The sequence below is a fragment of the Budorcas taxicolor genome, chromosome 20, assembly GCF_023091745.1.
Source record: "Budorcas taxicolor isolate Tak-1 chromosome 20, Takin1.1, whole genome shotgun sequence".
Lineage (NCBI taxonomy): Eukaryota > Metazoa > Chordata > Mammalia > Artiodactyla > Bovidae > Budorcas > Budorcas taxicolor.
Window position 1 is genome coordinate 28,992,967 of NC_068929.1, and position 25,355 is coordinate 29,018,321.

The 25,355-nt window shown below is 36.3% G+C and overlaps 1 protein-coding gene across 1 annotated transcript in view; it reads right to left on the reverse strand.

Annotated features, from left to right (window-relative positions):
• The window catches only part of NDUFS4 (NADH:ubiquinone oxidoreductase subunit S4), a 111,717-nt gene that overhangs the window by 47,343 nt on the left and 39,019 nt on the right, over positions 1-25,355 (reverse strand). Inside the window, exon 2 of the mRNA XM_052659194.1 lies at positions 6,700-6,778. Within this exon, the coding sequence (XP_052515154.1) occupies positions 6,700-6,778 (79 nt within the window). The remainder of the gene's footprint in view (positions 1-6,699; positions 6,779-25,355) is intronic.

The following is a 25,355-nucleotide window of genomic DNA, read 5'->3' on the forward strand; positions in this document are numbered from 1 at the left end:
ATTTACTTGGTGACATGCCCTTTGAGCTAATCTAGTAACAGTTTTAAATAAAAAGCAGCATATACCTAAGATGAAAGAAATGAAACAGGACAGTGCAAATAAAAAAGTGTCTGAGGTTCTACCTCTCCATGAAATCCACATAAGGAAGAAGTATGAGGACCTAATTTTAAGTTGCCTTACTAGACAGCTAAGATTAGAAGGAACAGAGGTAATAATCCCACCTTATCCTGCACCATACATCTGGAGCATCATGAGAAATCCTGGCAATAATGTTTTAAAACAAATTCAGTCAAACTAGAAGGTAATCAAGATGATGAATTAACTGAAACTCATAAAATGAATCAAAGCCCTGGGGATATATAGGCCAGGAAAGAGAAGACTTAGGAGAATAATTCTCTAAGATTTTGGTGTTTAGGATTCCTTTACACTCTCAAATACGATTGGGACTCCTATGAGATTTTACAAAATCTCATATATCTATAGGTATTTTATCATGTAAGAAATTAAATTGGAGAAAAACTTAGATATAGACTTAGCTTAAAATAATAAAATGATTATATACTAACATAAATAATATCATAAAAATAATTTTCAAAAACTAAAAAATTGAGAAGAGCAGCACTTTTGAAAATCTCTAATGTCTAGTTTTATAGAAGACATTCTAACTTCTGTTCTTACATTCAAACTGGCCAAGTTGTTTTGCTTGTAATATGTGAAGAGAATTGATTACACAGATATGTAATTAGAAAAGGGAGCAATAACTTAATATTCTCATTCTCACATTAAATCTATTGTTTGCTCTTGCACTTTAATTGATATCCATTCATGATTTTATAACATACGTTAAGTCATACGGAAAACAGTGGTTCACACAAGTATGTAGATCTTCCAAATGTTAAAATATTTCATTACATTAAAAGTCACATTCATTAATTTCACTACCAATCCCATTAAAATAGTCTTCAAGTATGGGGAAGCTGTCAAGCTCATTCAGATCAGTGACTAAGTTCTACAAAAATTCTCATTTTCACTTGAAATAAAGTTTATCACAGAAAACACTTTCTGGAAATGACGTTTATTTTTTAAAAAATGGGTTGGCTACCATGTACCAAAAACAGAACAATCATAATTTGCCTGTTGTCTGTTTTTTCACGTAAAAGTTCTTCCATGAAAAAAAGGACTAGATTCAGTTTGCAACACCAACTCTGTCATACAAGTGCTTTTCCTTGAGACAGCTGTCCTTCTGTATGCAGAAGAGTTTTATGCATACTTCTGTTTTGCTACATAGAACATTTTAAAAAGTATATGCACATTGAGATTTTTTTAAAAACTAATAATTTTCACTGCTTTATCAAAGATATTAAGTGAAACTAGCTTTTCTCCTTTTTTTAAAGGCTCAAATGCAAGGAAGTGAAGGGTACAAAGAAAGGATACACAGGGCCACTGCCTTGACTTAGGCTAAGGTGCTAACAGTTTTGCCACAGTTGTTTTTATAACAAGTGTCCATGTCAACACAGTGAAAGGGCAAATTAAGTCTTTGTATAATTATGAAAATAGTTTGACTTTGTAGGCCTTCTACAAAAGTCATGCTCCCTCAGCCCCAGCCAGTATTGTTTGAAAACCGTTGATTTTGGACCAAAGAACTGTTTTCAAATATACAGAAGGTGATCATGTAGAAAATGGCAAGCCCCGTATACTATCAGGCCAGCTCTTGAACCACTGGATATTATTTATAAAGAAGTAACTTGGGGCTTCCTTAGTGGCTCAGTGGTCAAAACTGCCTACCAATGCAGGAGACACTAGTTTGATGCCTGGTCCCAGAGGACCCCACATGCCTCAGAGCAACTAAGCCTGTGGACCACAACTATTGAAGCTGCGCTCTACAGCACAGGAACCAGGAACGTCAACAGTACTGAAGCCCACGTGCCCTAGGGAACTAGAGTAGCCCCCGCTCGCTGTAACTAGAGAGAAGCCTGTGCAGCAGCAAAGACACAGCACAGCCAAAAAAATAAAGTTATTTTTAAAAAAAGTATCTTAGCACCAAATTTGGAAATAATCTTTTCTGTTTAAAAAATTTGATTAATAATTTATGAACAGTAAAATCCAACCTTGGTTCTGACTCAAAAAAATGAACACCAGAGTCAAACTACAGAACTGTCTGATCACCCCCTAAAATTTTCTAATGCCCTTTATAGTTAACTCCTCCTCCTACATCCAACCCTGAAAACCACTGATCAGTTTTTCTGTCCTGAGAGTTTTGCCTATTCTAAAATGTCAAATGCCAAATAAATGAAATCACACAGGATGTACAAAGTCTTTGGGTCCGGCTTATCAGCATAAAGCACTTGAGGTTCATCCATGGTGGTTCCTAATCAGTGTGTATAAATCGACTGACAAGTTGTTTCCTGTTTTTGGAATTATTAATAAAGCTATTAAAAACATTTACATGCAGGATTTTGTATAAACATAGATTTCATTTCACTTGGATAAATATTTAGAAGTGAGACTACAGGATTATATGGTAAAAACATGTTTCACTTTATAAGAAACTGCCACACTATTTTCCAAAACAGCTAATAGTTGTCCCATTCTGGATTCCTCCTGTAAGAGTTCTAGCAGCTCTGTATCCTCACTAGCATTTGGTATGGTTAGTATTTTTTTTTAATAACTTATTTATTTTATTTTTGGTTGTGTCAGGTCTTCCTTGCAATGCATGGGCTTTCTCTAGTCACAAAGCACAGCTTCTAGGCACACGGGCTTCGGTAGTTGCAGCGTACGGGTTCTAGAACAGCGGGCTCAGTAGTAGTGCGCCAGCTTAGTTGCTCCGGGACATGTACAATCTTCCCAAACTAGGGCCCAAACCCATGTCCCTGGCACTGGCAGGCAGATTCTTACCCACTGTACCACCAGGGAAGCCCTGGTATGGTCAATTTTTTAAAGCCATTCAAATAAGTGTCTAGTGGTATCTCACTGTAGTTTTAATATGCAATTCTATAATCACTATGATGTTAAGCATCTTTTCATGTGTTTATATCCCAACTGAATATCTTCTGGGTACTGCCTGCTTGTTTTTGAGTTAATATCTTATTATTTAAAGTGGTTTTTCTTTTCTGGATACAATTCCTTTATTAGAAACGTGTTTTGTAAATATTTTCTCCCAAACTATGGCTTGTATTTCCATTCTTTTAACAATGTCTTTCAAATTTCTTTGAAAATTTTATTTGTGAGGGAAGTCTAACTATAATTTTTTTTAAAAAAATGAATTATGCTCCAGTGTTATAGCTAAAAAATATTTATCCAATCCAAAGTTACCAAGATTTTCTCCTACATTTTGTTCTAAAAGTTTAACACTTTTCAGTTTTACATTTTGGACTATGAGTTTACATCTAGGGCTTTGAGTTAATTTTTAAGTATGGCACAGGCATGAATGGTTTTTTTCCCCCTGCATTTCAATATACAATTATGCTATCTTGATTTAAAGACTATTTTTCTCAATAAGAAAAAGCCTTCTAATAATTATGACTGATCAGTAACATAAAGAGCAGCATCAAAAGAAATGAGAATCAGCTGTTCTGTCCAAATTACCTTTCCAACTCTCCCTCTATGAAGTCCCCAGAGGGGAATGTCTTGAGGAAAGACAGGGCTTCTTCCCTCATGCACTTAATCCTCACCCTCTAACAGTTCAGCTTTCATCGTTTATTATTAATTGAATTCTCACATAAAATTTCTCTTGAATAAGAGGTTAAATAATTTTTTAGATGAAAAAAAACCTGATGCAGTTAACAAAACTAGGTAACATCTGAAGTTATCCTTTGGTTTTAAATTCCTAAGATCCATTTTCTAAAAGTAGAATAACCACTGAAATTGATCCCCAACTAAGTTTAGTTTGTATGCTTAATCACTGGGCTTTAGACAGCATCACCTATATTAATTTTAAAAATATATTATGTAACAATATTCAACAGAAATCATAATAATGGCTATTTCCCTTAGCTTCCAATTAAGATTCTGCTGCTGCTGCTAAGTCGCTTCAGTCGTGTCTGACTCTGTGCGACCTCATAGATGGCAGCCCACCAGGCTCCCCCATCCCTGGGATTCTCCAGGCAAGAACACTGGAGTGGGTTGCCATTTCCTTCTCCAATGCATGAAAGTGAAAAGTGAAAGTGAAGATGCTCAGTCGTATCCGACTCTTAGCGACCCCATGGACTACAGCCCACCAGGCTCCTCCATCCATGGGATTTTCCAGGCAAGAGTACTGGAGTGGGTTGCCATTGCCTCCTCCGAATTAAGATTCTAGCTTCTATCTAATTTCAGATACAAATACAATAGTAGAGTTAAATAATAAAAATGGTATATTAAGTTAATAAATGGGTTTACCTTATGTATCAGTGACATTAAAATGCTGTTTCTACATCTTTTAAGACACTCATGAGGATTTACTTCACATTTTGAAATTTTTTTTATCATTAATGATATATATTTTTAGAATGATTTTTGTTCAAAATGCAAACATAATCAACTTCAACTGCTCAGTATTTCTGGAGGTACTCTTCAGACCCTAGTCTTATCATTTTGCCACTTATCATGTTTGCCACTCAATAGTGTGTAGGAACAAGAAGACATAAAACCCCTACTGGCATTATATTACCTATTCGATTACTTAATACTTCCATTTTAATATAAACCTAAATGAATGGGTAAAACTTTGGTTTGAAAATTACCTGTGGGTTTTAGTTTTCCATATTAAGTATCAATTCAAGAACTATGAATAATTATACATAAGACTTCAACTCATTTCAACTGGAATATCATACTAATATATTGACCATTATACTTTAAGAAAAACATAACAAAGCTGGGGAAAATCTAAAAAGAAGAACAAAACTCATTAAAAAAAGTATACAACTGACTTTAGGGAATATCATTAAAAACACAAAACTCAAAGCAGTTTGTATATCTCTGGTATGATTCACAGCACCTTTTTGGAGCAATGGATTGTTGTTGGACTTACTCATTTTGTGAACTAGTAAGAAACGCTACTGACAAACTCTAAAATTTGAAACTTTACTGTAGACAGTAAACCTCATATTACCGGAATGAGAGAGTAATCTCTTGAGGCTTAAAAGAGATAGTCAATGGAAAAAGTAAAATAATAGTATCCTCATTAATTTATGAACACGTGGCATGTGTAAATCCTCTTCCTCTCACACACATATCTGCCTCATTGCTTTCATACTTGACTAAGCAAATGATATTTAGGGAGTTTTTGTTTGTTTTTTTGCTACGCCTCACAGTGTGCAAGATCTTAGTTCTCCAAACTATGGATGGAACCCGGGGCTCCCCTGCAGTGGAAGCTTGAAGTCTTTACTACTGGACCATCAGAGAATTCCCAGCAAGTGATATTTGATTAACATTTGATGAATAGGTAGATGGTACTTGAATGAAGGGCTAGTGAATTGGTAAAAAGCAGCTAGGCATAATTAACTGAAATCTCAATGCCCTAAAGCAGTAAAGAACAGCAAGGGCCAGGCTTGGTGAGGCTGAAGCACAGTTATATAAAAGACAGAGATACAAGATAAACTTAGAAATGTAGGAGTTAAATCACAAAAGACTTCAAAGGCCATGATAGGATTTTAATGTTTACTCTCAGGTCAGTAAGAAACACCAAAGGATTTTAGACAAGAGGATGATACAACCAGCATTTTAAAAAGACTATTCTGGTCATCCTGTGGAAAATGAATTAGAAGATGATTAAAGAATCTATGGAGATCATTTAAGAAACACCACAGCAATCCAGCCTTAACTAGGATGATGGCAAGGTCAGTACAGAGATCTAAGAGAGAATTTAAAGACAAAACCAACCAGTGTTAAGCATAAGCAGACTTCCAAACTGTCCATTTACTTCTCTATTTATTTTTTATCTGTTTATATCTTTAAGGTGCAAATAGAAACTTAAATACGACCTATTATTTAAATTATGTTTACAGGTTCAAAATGAAGTCGCAAAAGAATGTACAATCGGAAGGAGAGTAGCGAAGAAACATACCCATATATCTGATCATTGTAAACCAAATATAGAATGAAAAGTATGTCTATACAACTGCATGTTTTTACTAGATGTCTTAGAAACTTTTTACAAAATGTATACTGTTGTACGATAGAAACATAATAACAAGTTGCATCTGAAGTAACACAGAAAAATTTTATGTGAGTACCAAAATTCAATCTGCTACTGATCAACAGAAGAACATTATTCATTTGTTGGTAGTTGTAATCACTCATACATAATGCAGAAATAGGGTGTGTATGAGTATATACACACATATATACGCACAGTAACAGTAACAATCATTGGTTCCAGAAAAACCCAATATACTTAATTTTAGATGGTACTAGTGTGTCTTACAATTTAACTGAGAAAATCACAAATAGTATATTCATTACAAAACCAAAAAAAAAATTCTGGTGTCTACTTATAAACATCACAAAAATGGAAGCCTTTTGTAATTTTAATTTGATGTTTGTGTATGACAATATTTGTGTAAAATGCTTAACACAAATTATCTTTTTATCTTAAAATTTATATACAGTCAAGAAATCACTATCCTAGAAGAACCCTGACCACCATACTGAAAAATCTGTTGTACAAAAATAACCCTGAAGGCAGAATCCTAGCAGTGTACAGCAGAAAATTCTTACCAATTTTTCATCAACTGTTATGAGCTGCGTGTCTCGAGTTTGGTCCTGTGCCAGCCTCCATGTGGAAGTGCTCAACGACCTGCAGTGCGAGACTTTAAGTTAAAAAATGATCCATGCAACGAGAAAAGAGAGGCAGACAAATCTTACATAAACCAGCTACTTTAACAGTATCAGTCTTATAAAACAAAAAGAACAGAAAGAAAGAGGGCACAAAAAATCCTTTTTCTCCACAATTAGTTCTGTCTGCTGAGATTTTGGCAGAGTCTCACTAGACAGTTCACAAAAGGCTGCACTTTATGGCAGTCTATAGGCTCTCAGTCATAGAAGGCCCCCAGTAACAAGAACTGTTCTGCTCTCTATAAATGTACACTGGCTAGTTTGTCATTATGAGGAGGAAAAATGCAGAGCTATATCAACCCTTCTGGAAGGCCAATTCCTAAAGGATGCCATCAGAAAGAAACAAATATCTCAATCAAATTCTTAGTGGAATAAAGAAAGGCTGTGCAATTAACACAAGATTAACAAAAAGTTTCTTTGCTCTAATTTCAAATCAAAAGTAGTTTAAATAGGAATGATTTGTATGATCATTTAATATTATTGTTTTAATCATGGATCCCATTCACAGAATTGAAGAAAGTCTGAATATTAAAATAGAAACATTAAGTCAGCAATAAAATCAGGACAGAATCTAACTCTTTTACATTAGTATGGTCTCACCCTCAACCCAAAGAAGCCTGGCGCTAGTGGTAACGAGCCTGTCTACCAATGCAGGAGATATAGAGATGCGTATTCCATCCATGGGTTGGGAAGATCCTCTGGAGGAGGAAATAGCAGCCCACTCTAGTATTCTTGCCTGGAAAATTCTATGGACGGAGGAGCCTAGCGGGCTACAGTTCATGCGATCACAAAGAGTTGGACACGACTGAGCGACTAACACTACTACTACTAACAGATTTCTAAATTTCATGTACACATTGTAGTTTATACCAATGAATGTAACAGCCATCAATGATTGTGACAATTTAGCTTTTTTAAATTTTGCAAAATATTAAGCCATCCTATGTAGATTTCTTTTTTGAAAGTAAATTAATATATACAATTGACTCAAGCCAGCTGAATATACAGTATTCAAATTCAATTCTTTCACTTAATGTAATATAATCACCATCATAATTTTGATGTTGCTGTTCAGCCACTAAGTCATGTCCAACTGTTTTAAGATACAACATAACCACCAATAATTGATGCAAAACTTCATGCCAATGTTTAATTTTCAATAGATACACGGTTTTATGAAAAAAATCTACTTACTAACAACATAAAGATGACTCATAATACAAAGGGTTTTATTTCATGAACATATTTCCTAAAAAAGGTTCATTATTTTCCCAAATTAATACCATTCATTACCAATGTAAATACCCTGCTCAGAAATATATCTACAAAAAAGAATATACTAACAAAGTATAATTAAGCACCTCTGAAATCTATTTACTCTGGAAATCACTAAGATCAATAACCACATTTTGAATACTTTTAACCAAATCCATATAATGCAAGGGAAAAAAAAGGCAATGAAAAGGGTACTCAGGAAAACCTGAAATATTAGAAGTATTAGAAAATGTAGCTATATTACAAGGAAATGAAACTATATAATTCCTCTAATGAACAGAAGTATTAGGCAAAAATAGTACAAATTAGATAGATTAAAACTATAATCCATGAACTGTGCAATTTTAAACTGTGCAGTAGATTTGACTGATTTAAAGAATTTTAAATTGTATGATAAAATCTTATTGTAAACTAGTCAAAACACAAAATAAATTTTTAAAAACTTCTAAAGTATATATACTTTAAGGATATGTTGTTTAGTCGCTGCGACTCTATGGACTGCAGCATGCAAGGCTTCCCTGTCCTTCACTATCTCCCACATTTGCTCAAACTCATGTCCATTGAGTTGGTGATCCCATCCAACCAACTCATCTTCTGTTGACCCCATCTCCTCCTGCTTTCAATCATTCCCAGCATCAGTGCCTTTTCCAGTGAGTTGAAACTTTGTGCCAGGTGGCCAAAATACTAGGGCTTCAACTTCAGCATCAGTCCTTCAAATGAATATTCAGAGTGGATTTTCTTTAGGATTAACTGGTTTGATCTCCTTGCAGTCCAAGTGACTCTCAAGAGTCTTCTCCAACACCACAGTTTGAAAGCATCGATTCTTTAACGCTCAGCCTTCCTTATGATCCAACTCTCACATCTTTACATGACTACTGGAAAAACCATAGCTTTGACTAGACAGACTTTTCTTGGCAAAGTGATGTCTCTGCTTTTTAATACATTAACTAGGTTTTGTCATAGTTTTTTTTTCAAGGAGCAAGTGTCTTTTAATTTCATGGCTATAGTTATTGTGTGCAGTGATTTTGAAGCCCAAGAAAACAAAGTCTGTCACTATTTCCATGCAGTGATAGGACTGGATGCCAAAATCTTTGTTTTTTGAACGTTGAGTTTTAAGCTAGCTTTTTCCACTCTCCTCTTTTACCTTCATCAAGAAGATCCTTAGTTCCTCTTCACTTTCTGCCATTAGGGTGGTGTCATCTCCATATCTGAGGTTATTGATATTTCTCCTGGTAATCTTGATTCCAGACTGCACTTCCTTCAGCCCAGCATTTCACATGATGTACTCTGCATATAAGTTAAATAAGCAGGGTGACAATATACAGCCTTGATGTATCGGGCTTCCCTGGTGGCTCAGACAGCAAAGAATCTGCCTGCAGCGTGGGAGACCCAGGTTCAATCCCTGGGTCAGGAAGATTCTCTGCAGAAGTAAATGGCAACCCACTCCAGTATTCTTGCCTGGAAAATCCCATGGATGGAGGAGCCTGGCAGGATACAGTCCATGGGGTTGCAAAGAGTTGGACACAACTGAGCCACTTCACTTTCCCACTTTTGAACCAGTTTGCTATTCCATGTCCAGTTCTAACTGTTGCTTCTTGATCTGCATAACAGGTTTCTCAGGAGGCAGGTAAGGTGGTTTGGTATTCCTCTCTCTTTAAGAATTTTCCACAGTTTGTTGTGATCCACACAATCAATGGCTTTAGCATAGCCAATGAAGCAGAAGTAGACTTTTTTCTGGAACTTTCTTGCTTTTTCTATGATCCAACAGATGTTGGAAATTTGATCTCTGGTTCCTCTGCCTTTTTTAATTCCAGCTTATACACTTGGAAGTTCTCAGTTTATGTACTGTTGAAGCCTAGCTTGAAGGACTTTGAGCATTACCTTGCTGGCATGTGAAATGAGGGCAATTGTGCAGTAGTTTGAGCATTCTTTGGCATTGCCTTTCTTTGGGATTGGAATGAAAACTGACCTTTTCAGAACCTGTGGCCACTGCTGAGTTTTCCAAATTTGCTGGCATATTGAGTGCAGCACTTTAACAGCATCAACTTTCAAGATTTGAAATAGCTCAGCTGGAATTCCATCACTTCCACTAGCTTTCTTTGTAATGATGCTTCCTAAGGCCCACTTGACTTCACACTCCAGGGTGTCTGGCTCTAGGTGAGTGATCACACCATTGTAGTTATCCAAAGTCATTAAAATCTTTTTTGTATAGTTCATCTGTGTGTTCTTGCCACCTCTTCTTAATATCCTCTGCTTCTGTTAGGTCTATACCGTTTCTGTCCTTTACTGTGCCCATCTTTGCATGAAATGTTTCCTTGGGATCTCTAATTTTCTTAAAGAGATCTCTAGTCTTTCCCATTCTATTGCTTTCTCTATTTCTTTGCACTGTTCACGTAAGAAGGCTTTCTTATCTCTACTTGATATTCTTTGGAACTCTGCCTTCAAATGGGTATATCTTTCCCTTTCTCGTTTGCATTTTGCTTCTCTTCTTTTCTCAGCTATTTGTAAGGCCTCCTCAGACAACCATTTTGCCTTTTTGCATTTCTTTTTCTTGGAGATGGTTTTGATCACCACTTCCTGTACAATATTATGAACCTCAGTCCATAGTTTCCTCATGCACTCTAACAGGTCATAACCATTAGTGAAAATATTAGTTGCTCAGTGGCAAGCAATTCTTTGCAACCCCATGGACTGTAGCCTGCCAGGTTTCAATGCCCACTGAATTCACAAGGCAAGAATACCAGAGTGGGTTGCCATTACCTTCTCCAGAGGATCTTCCCAACCAAAGGATCAAACCTAGAGTTGTCACCAGGGAAACCCTCATACTCATGAGGATAGTTACCAAAAAAATAATAATAAGTATTGGTAGAATATGGAGAAATAAGAACTCTTGTGCACTGCTAGTAAGAATGTAAAATGCAGTTGCTGTGGAAAACAGCATGGCAGTTTCTAAAAAAATGAAACTCAGAATTAACATATGGTCCAGCAATTCCACTTATGGGTACATCCACAAAATAATTGAAAACGAAGACTCAAATAGATACTTGTACACAAATATTCATAGCAGCATTATTAGCAAAATCAAAAAGCAAGAACTGTCAAATATTAATAATCATATTTTAGTTGACCATGTATCATAACACTAGGAAGTTAAGCATACATGTAGAAATAACTAATATGCAATGATTAGTAAATAAATGGGAATTTTATTTTGCTATTGTACTTATTTTAGAGAAACTTGGAAATTTAATTTGCTCCATGAACTTGCCTTGCTATCTATTCATTTCTTTTGTTAACTGTGTATGTGTGAAGTCGCTCAGTCATGTCCAACTCTTTGCGACCCCGTGGACTGTAGCCCACCAGGCTCCTCTGTCCATGGGATTCTCCAGGCAAGAATACTGGAGTGGGTTGCCATTTCCTTCTCCAGGGGATCTTCCTGACCCAGGGATGGAACCCTAGTCTCCTGCATTGCAGGCAGACGCTTTATCCTCTGAGCCACCAGGGAAGCCTTTTGTTAGCTGACCTGTTTACATTTCTAAGTTTCTTAAGTGTCAATCTAAATTCTGAGCTCAAAGGATAAACCATGAGAGCTGTGATGTTATCAATTATTATTAGAGTATACGATCAATTCTATTTAGTTTTTTGTATAAATTTCCTGAAAGAAAATGAGGTATCCTGGAAATGGATATTATAAGATATTATTTCTAACTCTGATTTTCCTACTTATTGTTGTGTCTATGAACAAATCATTTAACCTCTCTACATCTCAATTTCATTTTTGTATATTTATAACATGAAGACTGGTTGCTCTATTTTTTTTTCTAATGATGAGTCTATGTTATTCTATTAAGTGGAACAGATCATAGTTCTAGTTTGTTTTAAAAGGCAATCTTTTTGCCTGAAAATTCCCAAGGACAGAGGAGCCTGGTGGGCAACAAAGGGTCGCAGAGTCAGACATGACTGAGCACCTAAGCAAGCTTACAGAGAAAATTTAAACTGCCTTCATCATACTGCACTCACCTGACAGAAGCAAGAAAGACCTAATTATTAACAGGAAAAATAAACACCAGAGGTCAAGAGATCATTTAATATTCTGGGAAAATATGCAGAGTAAAAGGAAAGGCAAAGATCTACAAAAGACTTGGCTAAATTCAGTGGAAACAACAGAGAACATAATTTATAATATATGCACAAATAAATTATTTAATTCTAGTTTAAATTTATTCCAATAATGTCCAATCTTCACCTAAGCAATTAATATCATCTTAAAATGTTCAACTGATCAAGTAAAAATTATAATACCCTGCTAGTAGATATCTTATGCTTTTCTGAGCCAGGTAGAACTTGTAGCAGGAACTAACAGCTGTTGTGCCAGGGGGTACAACCCAAGCTAAAACCTTAAACTAATTCTTTGAGACTCATCCAACGGACTAAGAAAAAATCTGTGTAAGAGGGATAAGAGTAATTATGCTCACATACCAAACTTTGGAATGGAACTGAAGAGTATAAGGAGGAGAATGTGGGCAAGGGTAATTTTGGAGGGCAGTAACAAAGAACCTGAAGGGCATAATAGAAATCATAAAGGAGAAAGAAATATGCTTAAGTCTATACCAACAGGATATCAAAATAAATATATATGAGTTTAACAAAGGGGATAAGAAATATAAATGTTGTGGTGATGACAGTAATAATATTACAAAATACAAGAAATATATGAAAAGTTCATATTTATGAAGGCCAAATCATTGAGCTATATGGGTTATTAAGCAAAAACTTTACTGGTTTGGAATGCCTTAAAGAAAGGAATTGAGTTGCTGTACTTTTGGCATGTCTTGTAAATAATGAAAGCTAGTTTACCATAAAGATGTCAGTTATTAATCTACAAATTAAATATAATAATTATGAAACCTCTAACAGAATTTTTATAAAGTTAGATGATTCTCATGAGGGAAAAATGATTCACAAAAACAGCCAAGAAAACTTTGAAAAACAATCAGAGGCATATTTCAGAGATGTTGCAGGTTCACTTTGATACTGCTGCAATAAAGGAAATATAGCAATAAAGAAAGTCACGAATGTTTTGGTTTGCTGAAGCATATAATAGTTATATTTATACTATACTATAATCTAGTAAGTGTGCAATAGCAATGTATCTTTTTAAAAAAAATGTTCTTTAATTTTAAAATACTTTATTGCTAAAAAATGCAAAGCATCAACTGAGACTTCAACAAGTCACAATCTTTCTGAAATAGTAAATCAAGGATCAGTGATCACTGTTTTAAAAAAAGGTGGTAACAATAATGAAAGAGTTCGAAATAAAGTGAGAATTCTCAAAATGTGACAGACACAAGTGACCGAATGCTGTTGGGAAATGGTGCTGACAGACTTGATCAATGCAGGGTTTCCACAAACCTTCAATTACTGTATCTGTGAAGCACAATAAAATAAGGTATGCCTGTATAAGGCAGGATTCACCTTACCAATTAATAGGCTATAGCAATTAAAATATCTTGGTGTTAGCACAGGCACACACATACAGATCAAATAAACGGTTCAAAGTACAGAAACAAATTACTTAGATCTGTAAATTTATTATATAATAAAAGTGCAATTTCAAATCTGTGGTGAAAAGCTAGAATATTCAGTAAATGATACTGAGACAACCAGCTATCCTTCCATGGAAGAAAAATATTTAAATCCTCTTATAAAATAGTTATATACCAAGGAATTCCACAATTACTGGGATAAAACATAAGAATTTTAAAAATTTAAAAAATACAATATCCACTGGACTTTCTTGGTGGTCCAGTGGTTAAGAATCCACCTGCCAATGAAAAGACACGGATTCGATCCCTGGTCCAGGAAGGCCCACATGCCACAGAGCAACTAAGCCTGTGCACAGTGACTAAGCCTGCGCTCAGAGCCTGTGCAGTGCCGCCACTGAGCCCACACCTGGAGCCTGTGTCCCGCAGTGACAGGAGCCCCTGCAGCGAGACCATGCTCTACAATGAAGAGCAGACCTTGTCTGCCCCGACCAGAGAAAGCCGTGCGCAGCAAAGACCCCGCACAGACGAAAATAAGTAATTAATTTTTTAAAGAGGCTATCCATGAGCTGTAGAATATCTACAAAGCAAAGTAACTTCTGAACAACAGAAGGTGCTGCAGACTAAATTCAAGGAAAAATCAGAGATAATAAGCACGGTACACAGAGAGAGTAGAAGAATCAAGAAAAAAATCACCCCCAAAATTGGAGGAATAAAGCATAGGGTATGAACACAGTAGACATTAATGCCAACTATGTTGCTATCACCTTAACAACTTATTGACCAGAGACATATTAATACGTCTTTTGTTACCTCAGCATTACTAACCAGAGATGTTTCAGTATTCACTTACATAATAAATCACCAGCCACAGGCATTAGTTTCTGCAATAATGCCCCAGTCAATGTGTTAAATGTGAATAGACTACACCAACGGGAAGAGAAAATGTGTCAAGTAATGAAAATAAAAACCCAGGACCCAGTGATGTTTCCTGAAAGAACCCCATTTTAAATATAGACACAGACATTAAAAGTAAAGAAATGAACAACAACAAAACAGAAAAGAGATGGAGAAAGACACACCATGCTTACAGAAATCAAAGCTTACTTCTGTAGCTTTATTAACCTCTAAGCAAATTTCAGCAAAAAGAACATTATCACAAATAAAGAAGGGCGTTACATCATGATAAAGGAGTCAATTCTCCAAGAAAACATTAACAGTTCTAAAGGTGTATATCCCACCTTTAGAGCATGTCAAAATATGTGAGGAAAAAACTAAAAGAACTGTGAGGAGAAACAAAGAAATCCATTAGTATAGCTGGAGACTTCAATACTCTTTTAACAGTAATTTGACAGAGCCACTAGGCAGAATATCAGTAAGGATATAGTTGAACTGAAAAGCCCATTCAATCAATGGAATTTAATGGACATTTATGGAATGCTTCATCCAACAACAGAAGAATATACATTAATATATACACATGGAATATACATGGAACAGTCACAAAGACAGACCACCTTCTTGGCCATAATACACATTAACAAAAAAAAAAAAAAAACACTCCATGTATATGCTCAGTTAAAAATGAAATTAAACTAGAAATCAGTAACAGAAAAAGAGAAAATCCCTAATTACAGTTGACCCTCTAACAACACGCATTTGAGCTACACAGGTCCACTTACACATAGATTTTTTTAAAGTACATACATGTACTATAAATGCATTTTCCCTTCCTTATGATTTCCTCAACATTTTCTTTTCTCTAGCTTACTTTATTGTAAGAATATAGTATATAATATATACAACATACAAAATAACTTAATCAACTATTCATGTTATCAGTAAGGCTTTTGGCCAACAGTATGCTATTTGTAAGATATCAAGTTTGGAGGGAGTCAAAATTATACATGAATTTTCAAATTCACAGAGAAGCAACCCTAACCCCCATGATACTCAAGAGGTAATTGTATTTGAAGACTAAACAACATACTTCTAAATAACTTATGGGTCAAAAGAGGAATTCTCAAGAGAAATTTTTAAGTATTTTGAACAAAATGAAAATACATTTCAAAATGTTGTGGGATACACCAAATGCAGTGTTTAGAAATTTATAACACTGAATGTATATATTAGAAAAAAAGAAAAATTCAACCACCTAAGTTTCCACTATAAGAAATTATAGAAGAGAGCAATGAATATAAACCTCAGGCATTTCCACTGGGGCTTTGTTCTATACTCTGGGTTTGGGCCACAGGCTGTTCCCACAGCAACATGAACTTAAACAACAGCCTCTATCACAAAGCACACATTTCTGTCAGATTCTCCATTCGGGCCCTCAAAGACCTGCTATGGTGTGGACTGGACCAAAGCCCCCAGCTCATGTCTGAAGAACCTTCTTACACGAATGATTGGCTGTTCCTCTCAATCGTAGCTCCGAACTTGTGGACGTGAAACACCTTGAAACAGTCCCTGCAGAAGGCTTCTCCTCTTATATCCCCAGGGCAGGTAACCATCTCAACACTAAGACGTGGGTACACCCAACTGCCTGCAGGCCCGAGTGCTGGACACCTCGTACCAGACAACCAGCAAGACAGTAACACAGCCACTCTCATCAAAAGAGAGGATGCCTATAGCCATACTAAGCTCACAGACACCTCAAACCATACCACCTGACACAGTCCTTCCCCTAAGAAGATAAACAGTCAGCATCACCCACCAGAGTGTAGATTACTGTCCCTCCCACCAGGAAGCCTACACAATCCCCTGGACCAACCTCACCAACCAAGGGGCAAACAACAGAAGCAAGTGTAAAGGAGCCTGCAGCGAATAGAAAGGAGATCATCAACAAAGTAAGTAAAAAAAAAAAAAGATACAAAAGAAATATGCTGCAGATGAAGAAGGTAAAAACCCACAAGATCAAATAAATGAAGAGAAAATAGGCAATCTACCTGAAAATAATTCACAGTAATGACAGTAAAGATGACTCAAAGACTCAAAATGGAGGCACAGACCGAGAAGATATAAGAAATGTTTAACAAAGACCTAGCAGAACTAAAAAACAATCAGTGATAAACACAACTGAAGTGGAAAACACACTAGATGGAACCACTAACAGAATAAATGAGGAAGAAGAACAGATAAGTGAGTTAGAAGATAAAATGATGAAAATAACTGCTGTGGAGCAGAATAAAGAACAAAAAGAAATGAAGACAGTCTCAGAAACTTTTAGGACAACATTAAATGTACCAATGGAAACAGTGATGGACTTTATTTTCTTGGGCTCCTAAATCACTGCAGACAGTGGCTGTAGCCACGAAATTAAAAGATGCTTGCTCCTTGGAAGAAAAGCTCTGACAAACCTAGAGAGCATATTAAAAAGCAGAGACATTACTTTGCAACAAAGGTCCATCTAGTCAAAGCTATGGTTTTCCCAGTAGTCATGTATGGATGTGAGAGTTGGACTATAATGAAAGCTGAGCGTCAAAGAATTGATGCTTTTGAACTGGTTTTAGAGAAGACTCTTGAGAGTCCCTTGGACTGTAAGGAGATCCAACCAGTCCATCCTAAAGGAAATCAGTCCTGAATATTCAGTGGAAGGACTGATGCTGAAGCTAAACTCCAATACTTTGGCCACCTGATGAGAAGAACTGACTCATTTGAAAAGACCCTGATGATGGCAAAGACTGAAGGTAGGAGGAAAAGGGGATGACAGAGGATGAGATGGTTGGATGGCATCACTGACTTGACAGACATGAGTCTGAGCAAGCTTCAGGAGTTGGTGATAGACAGGGAAACCTGGCATGCTGCAGTCCATGGGGTCGCAAAAAGTTGGACACGACTGAGCAACTGAACTGAACTGACTGAAATGTACCAACAGTCAAACTGTACAGGTCCCACGAGAAAAAAAGAAAAGGTTTGAGAAAATATTTGAAGACATTATAGTTGAAAACTTCCCTAACATGTTACCAGCAGTCATGTACGAATGTGACAGTTGGACAATAAAGAAGGCTGAGTGCAGAAGAACTGATGTTTTCAAACTGCGGTGCTGGAGAAGACTCTTCAGAGTCCCTTGGAATGCAAGGAGATCAAACCTGTCAATCTTAAAGAGAATCAACCCTGAACATTCACTGGAACAAATAATGCTGAAGCTGAAGCTACAATACTTAGGCCACCAAATGTGAAGAGCTGACTCACTGGAAAAGACCCTGATGCTGGGAAAGATTGAGGGCAGGAGGAGAAGGGGACAACAGAGGATGAGATGGTTGGATGGCATCACTGACTCAATGGACATGAGTCTGAGCAAACTCAGGGAGATGGTGAAGGACAAGGAGGCCTGGCGTGCTGTAGTTCATGAAGCTGGAAAGAGTCAGACATGACTTAGTTACTGAATAACAAGAGAATAGGAAAGGAAATAGCTCACCCAAGTCCAAGTAGCACAGAAAGTTCATACAGGATAAACCCAAGGAGAAACACATCACAACACATATTTGTCCAAGTAACAAAAATTAAATTCAAAGAAAAAATATTAAAAGCAGAAAGAGAAAAGCAACAAATAATATCCAAGGGAATTCCCATAAATATATTAGCTGATTTTTCAGCAGAAACTCTGCAGGCCAGAGGCAGTGGCAGGATATATTTAAAGTGATGATAGGGAAAAACCAACCGCCAAGATAACTCTACCCAGCAAGGATCTCAATCAAATTCAACTGAGAAATCAAAAGTTTTACAGACAAGCAAAAGCTAAGAGAATTCAGCACTACCAAACCAGCTTTACAACAAACGCTACAAGAACTTCTCTAGGTGAGAAACATGAGAAGACATACAAAAGAAGAAAACATACAAAAAGAAACTCAAAACAAAATTAAGAAAATGGTAATGGTAACACACATTATGAACAATTACCTTAAATGGAAATGCATTAAGTATTCCAACCAAACAACACTGACTGGCTGAATGGATACAAACATGAGGCTTGTATAGTTGCTCTCTACAGGAGACCCACTTCAGATCTAAGAAGACATATAGACTGAAAGTGAGGGGATGAAAAATATGTTCTATGCAAACAGAAATCAAAAGAAAGCTGGAGTAGAAATACTCATATCAGACAAAATAGACTTTAAAATAAAGACTATTTCAAGAGACAATGAAGGATACTAAATAATGATTTAAGGATCATTTCAAGAAGATATTAATCATAAATATTTATGTGCCCAACACAGGAACACTTCAGTGTGTAAGGCAAATGCTAACAGACATGAAAGGAAGAATCAGCAATAACACAATAATAGTAGGGTACTCTGGCTCAGACAGTAAAGCATCTGCCTGCAATGCGGAAGACCCGGGTTCGATTCCTGGGTCAGGAAGATCCCCTGGAGAAGGAAATGGCAATCCACTCCAGCACTCTTGCCTGGAAAATCCCATGGATGGAGCAGCCTGATAGGCTACAGTCTAGGGGGTCGCAAAGAGTCAGACATGATTGAGCGACTTCACTTCACTCTAACACTACTCTTGTACCAATAGATAGATTATCCAAACAGAAACTTGATAAGGAAACGCAACCCTTAAATGACACATTAAACTAGATAGACTTAACATTTATAGGACATTCCATCCAAAAAAGGCAAAATACACTTTTGCTCAAGTGTACATGGAACATTCTCTATGACAGATCACATTCTGGGTCATAAACCAAGCCTTGGTAAATTTATGAAAACTGAAATCTTATCAAGCATCTTTTGCAACCACAATGCTATGAGGTTAGAAATCAATTACAGGAAAAAAAAAAAACCTGTAAAAAACACAAACATGGAGGCTAAACAATACGTTACTACATAACAAAGACATCACAGTAAAGAAATCAAAGAAGAAATTTAAAAAATACTTAGAAACAAATGACAATAAAAACACAACAACCCAAAACCTATGAGACATAGCAAAAGCAAATCTCAGAGGGAAATTTATAGCAATAAAATTCCTCCTCGAGAAACAAGAAAAATCTCAAATAAACAGCCTAACTTTTCACCGAAAGCACCTGGAGAAAGAACAAATAAAACCAAAGTTAAAGGAAAGAAATCATATAGATTAGAGGAGAAATAAATGCAATAGAAATGAAGAAAACAACAGCAAAGATCAGTGACACTAAAAATGCATTGTTTGAGAAGATAAACCAGATAAACAAAGTGAAGTGAAAGTTGCTCAGTCATGTCCAACTCTTTGTGACCAATGGACTGTAGCACACTGGGTTTCTCCGTCCATGGAATTCTCCAGGCCAGAATACTGGAGTGGGTAGCTGCTCCCATCTTCAGGGGAATCTTTGGAACCCAGGAATCAAACCCAGGTCTCCTATGTTGCAGGAGGATTCTTTACCATCTGAGCCACCAGATAAACGTTTAGCTTCCATCAAGGAAAAAAGGTAGAGGATTCAAATCAATAAAATTAGAAATGGAAAAGGAGAAATTACAATGGACAATGCAGAAATACAAAGGATCATAACAGACTATCACAAGCAACTATATGCCAATGAATTGGACAATCTGGCAAAAACAGACAAATTCTTAAAGAAGTATAACCTTCTAAGACTGAACCATGGAGAAATATAAAATATGAACAGAGCAATGACCAGTAATGAAACTGAAGCTCTGGTTTTAATAACTATTCCAAAAAACAAAAGTCCAGGACCAGATGGCTTCACAGGTGAATTCTACCCAACATTTAAGTAAGAGCTAAACTTTTCAAACTCATCTAAAAAATTAGAGGGAGGAATATTCCTAAGCTCATTCTATTAAACCACCATTACTCTGATACCAAAACCAAAGTATCACAAAAAAAGAAAATTACAGGACAATATCACCAATGAACACAGACGCAGAAAGTCATCAACAAAATACCAGCAAACTGAATCCAACAATACGTTAAAAAGGGGATTCCTTGGTGGCTCAAACAGCCAAAGCAATCTTAAAAAGGAAAAACAGAGCTGGAAGAATCAGGGTCCCTGACTTCAGACTATACTAAAAACCTACAATCATCAAAACACTATGGTACTGGAACAAAAAAAAGAAATATAGATCAATGAATCAGAAAAGAAAGCCCAGTGATACACCCATGCACCTATGAACTCCTAATCTATGACAAAGCAGGCAAGAATATAGAGTGCAGACATTTTTTCCCAATATGTGCTGCTAGAAAATCTCTTTAAGGGTGAAACTACAACACCCCCTAATGCCATATACAAAAAAAACCCCGAAACCTCAAAATGCATTAAAGACCTAAATGTAAGGCTGGACTTTATAAAACTCTCAGATGAAAACAGGCAGAACACTCTTTGACATAAATCTCAGCAAGATCTTTTTTGACTCACGTCCTAGAGTAATGAAAATAAAACCCAAAATTTAACCAGTGAAACCTATTTACACTCAAAAGCTTTTGCACACTAAACGAAACCATAAACCAGGTGAAAAGACAACCCTGAGAATGTGAAAGAAAGTATTTGCAAATGAAGCAACCAGCATAAGGATTAATCTCCAAAATATACAAAAGCTCCTGTACCTCAATATCAAAAAAACAGCCCAATCAACAAATGACACAAGACCTAAACAGGCAAAAGACCTAAATAGACATTTCTCTAAAGAATGCACGTAGGTGGACAACAAACACATAAAACGATGCTCAACATCAATAATTATTAGAGAAATAACTTACACCAATAAGAATGACCGTCATCAAAAAAATCTACAAGCAATGAGTTCTGGAGAGGGTGTGGAGAACAGGGAACACTGTTGGTGGGAATGTAGATTGATACACCCACCATATAACCAGCAAAACATACAGTATCATTTACATTATCACCAAAAAATAAATAATATTTAGGAGTAAGTCTAAAAAAGCATCTATATGAAGAATACTAGAAAACCCTGATGAAGGAAATCACAAACATCTAATAAAATGAAGGGGCTATTCCATGTTCACCCATGCTCTTCCTGACTTAATACTGTTAAGGTGCCAGCCCTCCCCAAGTTATTCTATAGACCATCACATCCAAATCGAGATTCCAAAAAGTTATTTTGTGGATATCAGCAAACTGATTCCAAATTCAAATAGGACAAAAGATCCAAAATAGCATGATACTATTAAAGAATAACAAAATCAGAGGACTAACACTGACTTCAGACTCACTACATATCAGTAATTAAGACAATGCAGCACTGACGAAAGGATAGACAAATAGATCAGAGACACAATTGACAGCCAGGAAATATACTACTTATAGATATATACTACTCATAAATATGCTAATAGAGTCAGCTGATCTTTGGGAAAGAAGCAAAGGAAATCCAAGGGGAAAAAAGATAATCTATTTAATATGAGGGACTAGAACACAGCTCCTGCAAAAGAATCAATCTACATACCTTTTACAAAAACCTTACACCTTACCTTACACCTTTTACAAAAATTAATTCAAAAACAGATCATAGCTCTGAATGTAAGAAACAAAACTATCAAACTTCTAGAACATAACATAAAAGTCTAGGTGACTTTGGGTTGGTGCTGAGTTTTTAGACACCGTAATGAAAGCACATATGAAAAAAAAACCTAGATGAGTTTGACTTTATAAAAATTAAAAGCTTTTGCTTTGTGAAAAACACTTTAAGAGAATGAAAAGCACAGAGTAGGAGAAAATAATTGCAAAACACACATCTGATAAAGGACTTTATTTACAATATAAAAAGTCTTAAAATTCCAACAGTAAGAAAACAACCCGATTAAAAAACGGGCAAAGAGGGACTTTTCTAGTGGTCCAGTGGTTAAGAATCTGACTGCCAATGCAGACGACATGCGTCCAATCCCTGATCCAGGAAGATCCCATATGACACAGGGCAACTAAGCCCAGGAGCCACAGCCACGGAAGCCCATATGCCCCAGAGCCCATGCTCTACAACAAGAGAAGCCACCACCACAAGAAAGCCACATACCACAACTAGACAGCAGCCCCTGTCTGCTGCAACGAGAGAAAGTTCATGCAGAAACGAAGACCTAGTGCAGACAAAAAAAAAAAAAAAAATTTTTAAAAGTGGACAAAAGATCTGAACAGACACCTCACCAAAGAAAATATATGAAATGTGTTTCAACATCATATGTCATTTGGAATTGAAAATTAAGGTAACAATGAGAGGCTACTACATGCATGAATTAGAATGGGCTTCCCTGGTGGCTCAAATGGTAAAGAATCTGCCTGCAAGGTAGGAGACCCAGGTTCAATTCCTGGGTTGGGAAGAAGGGAATGGCTACCCATTCCTGTATTATTGCTTGGAGAATTCCATGTACAGAGGAGCCTGCTGGGTTACAGTCCATGAGCATGTGGAGCAAGAAGTCTAATTCACAGTGGTAGAAATACAAAGTGGTACAATCACTTTAGAAGATAGTTTGGCAGATCTGTACAAGGCTAAACAAAGTCTCAACATACACTCAGCAACTGTGCTACTAGGGTTTACCTAAATGAACTGAAATTATATGTCCACAGAAACCTGCACAATGATGTTTATCACAGCTTTATTCATAGTTGCCCAAAATCTGGAAGCAACCAAATGTCCTTAAATAGGTAAACTGGCAAACTGTGGTGGAACCACACAATGAAATGTAATTTAGTGGTGAAAAAAGAAGAGAAATGGGCTGGAGAAAACATTTATAAATCACTTATTTGACAACCTTTATGCAGAACATAAAGAAAACTACTTAAACTCAACAACAAAATCACCACCAACTCAATCCAAAAATGAACAGAAGACTTAAACAGACATTTCTCCAAAGGAGGTATACAAATGGCCAATAAGCACATGAAAAGATCTTCAACATCACTAATTATTAGGGAAATGCAAATTAAAACCAAAAGATACTACATCATTCTCATTAGGGTGACAAAGCAGAGGAAGGGAAGGAGCAAGGGTATGCAAGGATACAGAGAAATTGGAACCACTGGTTAGAATGTAGAATGGTGCAGGTGTTATGGAAAACAGTGTGACAATTCCTCAACAAATTCAAAACAGAATTCCCAGATCATCCAACAATTCTACTTTGGATATTTATCCAAAATAACTGAAAGCAGGTACACAACTTGGTATTTGTTCACCAAATGTTAATAGAAGCATTACTGACAGTAGCCAACAAGAAAAAAAAAAAAAAAATTAGCTGTCCACTGGTGGATAGGTGGATTAAAAGTGATGTGGTATGTACGTACAAAAAAGTTTTTATTCAGCTTTGAAAAGCAAGAAAGTTCTGACATATGCTACAATAGGGTTATGAAACCTGAAGAAATGCTAAGTGAAATAAGTCAGCAAAGGATGAATGGTGCATGGTTCCATTCATACAAATTATCCAAGTAGCCAAATGCACAGACAGAAAATAGAATGGTGAGTGCCAGGGGCTAGTGGGAGGAATAATGGAGAGTTATTATCCAATGGATACAAAGTTTCAGTTTTGTAAGATGAAAAAAGTTCTAGAGCTTTATGATGGAGATGGTTTCACAACAATATGAATGTAGTTAATGTCACTGCGGCTGCTAAGTTGCTTTAGTCTTTGTGACCCCATGGACTGTAGCCCACCAGGCTTCTCTGTCGGTTGCCACGCCCTCCTCCAGGTAAAGCCACCAAACTACACTGTAAAATGGTTCAAATGGTAAATTTTGTGTATTTTAATAATTAAAAAACTATATATGCCTTATGAAGAAATTGCTGAACCCTGGTTTACACTACCAATAGAGAGCAACACACAAAACGTGTGTCAACACCAAAGATTTATAACTTTGCCTAGAGAAAGAAAGCCTCTCCGTGTATGTATGCCAAAGTACTCTGTCTATAACAATTACTCATGTCTTCACAAATGTTTAGAATACCAAATCTCGAAGTTGCTGAACTTCAGTGTCAATATTGATACTGTCTCACATAATGTATTTTCCAAAATTAAAGTTTTTAAAAACTTCTAGCTTGTGTCTATAGAATACAAATTATGTAATATTTTGGTGCCATACTTCATTACAATAACCATCTTTGTGATTTTTCAGACCATTGCACTGGCACATTCAACATGTTTTCCATTAAAACAGTTGGTACTTTAGAATTATTTCATTAATAGATTTATGTTACAAATAAGCAAATAGCAAATGTTTTAAAATATAGTTATGAAAATTTAATGGACAAAAGACAAGGAAAAACAAGCCCAGATGAACTCCCTGACTCCTCCACCAAAGTAAGTAAACTACTGAACATTTTCAGTTATTTACCTCACTCGCCTTTTAGAATTGAGATCCTTAATCACAGTAATATTACTTCAAAGGTTCTTAGTATCCTTTGAGGGGGGAAAAAAATGGCTTGTAAGAATCAACCGTGCATAATTCTCTATGTTCCTCTAAAGACTGTTAGCTGTCACGGCAGTGCACCAATATTCCAGTCCTCCATCCAAACACATGGTGAGAGTACACTTCACAGCCGTCTCTGAACTTGGTGTGGGCATGTGACTTACTTTAGCCATCAGACTGAAAGGTAGAGTATCCAGGAGAAGCTTTAAAAATTGGTGTGTTATTACCTATCTCTTTTCTGTCAGAATGATGGTAAGTCTGGGTCTCCAAGTAAGGACAAATGGAGGTATAGAATTCCCAGCTGTCCCACTAGGGACATGCACCATGAATAAGAAACCAATCTTTATGATTATAAGCCACAGAAATGTTGGGGT